Source organism: Kryptolebias marmoratus, linkage group LG13, assembly GCF_001649575.2.
Source record: "Kryptolebias marmoratus isolate JLee-2015 linkage group LG13, ASM164957v2, whole genome shotgun sequence".
NCBI lineage: Eukaryota > Metazoa > Chordata > Actinopteri > Cyprinodontiformes > Rivulidae > Kryptolebias > Kryptolebias marmoratus.
The window spans coordinates 288,048-291,760 of NC_051442.1; the positions used below are offsets into that span (position 1 = coordinate 288,048).

The 3,713-nt window shown below is 49.9% G+C and overlaps 1 protein-coding gene across 1 annotated transcript in view; it reads right to left on the bottom strand.

Annotated features, from left to right (window-relative positions):
• LOC108251772 (neuronal acetylcholine receptor subunit alpha-9) overlaps window positions 1-3,713 on the bottom strand; it is a 14,097-nt gene that overhangs the window by 4,919 nt on the left and 5,465 nt on the right. The window contains exons 2-5 of the mRNA XM_017442191.3: window positions 3,064-3,209; window positions 2,847-3,001; window positions 2,532-2,778; window positions 2,179-2,464 (exon numbers count right to left, since the gene is read on the bottom strand). Of these exons, the coding sequence (XP_017297680.1) occupies window positions 2,179-2,464; window positions 2,532-2,778; window positions 2,847-3,001; window positions 3,064-3,209 (834 nt within the window). The remainder of the gene's footprint in view (window positions 1-2,178; window positions 2,465-2,531; window positions 2,779-2,846; window positions 3,002-3,063; window positions 3,210-3,713) is intronic.

The following is a 3,713-nucleotide window of genomic DNA, read 5'->3' on the forward strand; positions in this document are numbered from 1 at the left end:
CACACACACACACACACACACACACACACACACACACACACACATACACTCTTTTAAACCACATTTCCCTGATTAATTAACCGGCCAATCACCTCAACTTTAATCTCTAAACGTCTGATTATTAAATCCTGTTTACAGTTAAAGATGAAGGTGATGAAGGTGATGAAGGTGATGAAGGTGATGATGATGATGATGAAGGTGATGAAGAGGATGAAGGTGATCCTTTGGTTCTGATGAAGGTTCATGTCTGAGAGTTTCTCTCTGGTTCTGTCGTTTGTCTGCATGTTTTTCTGACTCATAAAAAAGGAACGATTCTGGAACGATTCCTTCCTCCTGAGCTCTGATGGAAACCGATCTTCATCCTGAGGACCGAAGCAGCTCACACTCCTCTCCGTTTCTGTCTCAGGTGAGTGATGGTTCTGCTGTGACCTTCGCTTCCTTAACGTTCCGTCGTCAGTTTGAAACACTGGGAGGTCCAACAGGAACATAAAAGGAAACAGCAGACGAGTTTAACGACCTGCAGATGACGAGGGGATAAAACAGCTCTGACCTTTGACCCGCCTGCAGAGGAGGCTCCGCTCTGAGCATCGTTTGGACTAAAATGGAAACGATTGGTTTGTTTACTGACTGAAGTCCTGCAGGACGAGGAGAAGGAGGAGGAGGAAGAGGAAGAGGAAGAGGAAGAGGTGAAGGAGGAGGAGGAGGAGNTCTGAGTGACGGCCTTCGGAGGTCTGACTGACGGCCTTCGGAGGTCTGAGTGACGGCCTTCAGGAGTCTGACTGACAACCTTCGGAGGTCTGAGTGACGGCCTTCGGAGGTCTGACTGACGGCCTCTGGAGGTCTGAGTGACGGCCTTCAGGAGTCTGACTGACGGCCTTCGGAGGTCTGAGTGACGACCTAGGAGGTCTGACTGACGACCTTCGGAGGTCTGACTGACGACCTTCGGAGGTCTGAGTGACGGCCTTCGGAGGTCTGACTGACGACCTTCGGAGGTCTGACTGACGACCTTCGGAGGTCTGAGTGACGGCCTTCAGAGGTACGTTTGTTGAAGGACCTCCTGAAGTCAGGTGACCCCTCTCAGGAGGAAGAGGTCATATCTGCCTGTCTGCTGCAGCTGGTTAAGCATTAAGAATATTCTGAAGTTATTTCCATTTTGTTGGGATGTTTTATGAATCAGAGTGGATTACAGGACCCAGTTAGATGTCTGTTCCGATTGTTTTTGGACCCGCTGTGGTCACTGTGAGCTGTAAGGAGCGTTATGATGCATTTATTCACCTCCTTAAACCCAGAGGTTTGGATCACAGTGAAGCAAAAATCAGTTCAACAGAAGTTATTTTTATTTACAGTTTAAATCATTAAAAGCCTTTTAACACGTAACCAACGGAGGAACGTTTCTCAGCTGAACATTTAACTGAAGGATGAGATGTAAACTCTGAGAGATTATTGATCCCTGAGCTCTGATTGGTGTATTTTAGACACCAGCTGACAGCCTCCTGATCCTTGTAGGAACATGATGTTTACCACGGCTGTAAATCGACCTCCTCTCAGTCCGAACTCGACGACGCAACAACTGATCTGCTTCCTCTGCAGTTTGGTGTCCTGAGCAGCAGTTAATCATCGTTATTCCTCCTCTGGTGATTTTTAAGGAGGCGGAGGAGGAATCTGCAGATAATTAAGCCTCCTCCCTGAATGTCAGGCTCCAGATTAATGTGTTCCTCTAAATATCACCGTCAGGAATCTGAAGCATGAAACGGAACATCACGTTCACCAACTGGATCTCACACAGAACCATTTATGTCTTTGCTGTCGGACTTAAAGCTTCACTGTAAACCTCGTCCACCAACAAAACATCTGATTAAACATCCTCTCCTACAACAGAACAAACAGAGGAGGAACATCTGAACCCAGAGGTACATCTGACAGGAAAGAACCACAGGACTGGGTTCTTGATTCCTCATGTTCTCCACTAGAACATTCAGCTCCTCCTGTGCATCAAAGCTGCAAACAAACAAATCCCAACATCTCCTTCAAAGACTGAGGCTGTCTTCCACCTGCTCCCTACTCTCACTGCAGATGTTGTCTGCAAACTTCAGCATCATGAACCTCCTCAGCTCTCTCCCATGAAGACAGAAACACCCAATCTCTGTTTGAGAAATAAAGACCAGAAGGTCCCCTCACCGATCAGAGGGACGCTCTCGGACGGCGGCATGCTCTCAGCCACCAGCAGCTGGAAGACGGTGAGGGCCAGCAGCACCGTCACGCCCAGAGAAATCTTCTCCCCGGAGTCGGCTGGCAGGTAGAAGCCCAGCGGAGCCAGGAAGGAGATCATCATGCAGGGGATTAGGAGGTTGAAGATGTAGAAGGAGGCCCGTCTCTTCAGGTGGAGCGTGAAGGTGATGTCCGGGTACGGGTCGGAGCAGCAGCCGTACAGGATCACGTTCTTCTTGGCCGGCATGCCCAGAACCTGCTCAGAGAGAGGACTTCAAAGATCTGATTCAGGACCAGGATAGGTTGAGAAGAAGACCTCTCACCTCCCACTCCACGTTGGGGACGAAGTCGGCCAGATCTGCGCTGTCCAAGGCGTTGATCAGGTCCATCTGGTTCCCGTTGTGAGTCCAGGAGCCGAAGGTCAGGTGGCACTGCTGCACATCGAAGGGGAAGAAGGCCACGTCCACGGAGCAGGAGCTTTTGGTGATGGCTGGCTGGTCCCACATCACCTGTCCATCGTTACGGAGGACCACGTTGGTCTCCATGGAGCTGGAGAACTCGTCGTCTGCACTGTGAAGCAGGAAGTTGTTAGAAGCTAGGAGAAGAAGTGAGCCCGACTGACAGGAAGCTTCAGGTACCTGTTGTACAGGACGATGTCAGGCCTCCAGACGTAGCTGCTGGGAATCCGGATGGTGTCCAGGCCGTCGTAGTCCTCCGTTTTCCACGTGAGGTAGGCGTCCATCCACACCTGGCGGATCCACAGGTAGGTGGTCAGGATCTGGTTCCTCTCATCCTGATGGAACAGAACACATCAGAACGAGGATCCTGAGGATCCTCCAGACAGGGTGTAGTTACCATGTCGATGATCTGGGACAGCGTGATCTGCAGCGTGACGTTGATGATGTTGTCGGTGTCCTCCACCGGCCGCAGGGCGTTGGTGTAGTTGGAGAACAGGTCACTCAGGAGCTTCTGGGCGAAGCGGCCGTGAGCCGAGAAACAAACTGCAGAGGAGAAGAAGAAGAGATTCAGGTGGACCACCAGACACCAGACTTTCATCGGGTCGGGTTCTTTGAAACACGAGTTTATGTTTTACTTTTAGTTTTTATTTTAAGAGACGTGTCAGAGAATGAAGGCTGTCCCGACGATTGACCCAATTCAAGATGGCTGCCTCAAGCATCTGAACTGGAAACCTAAACATGTTTATAACTCAGCTGTTGAGCTCAAAGATGGTGGGTGGTAGCTGAGAATGATTGACAGCACACACTCTGAGGGCTGACGGGTCACCTGAGGTCGGTCTTATTTTTCACCATGAAAGGATTTCAGTCTGAAACTCTGGCCTTTAATTTATTTAATAATCTGTTCTGAGATAATTCTCACAGGTAACCACACACACACTCACACACACACACACACTCACACACACACAGACACACACTCAGACACACTCACACACACACACACACACACTCACACACACACACACACACACACACACACACACACAC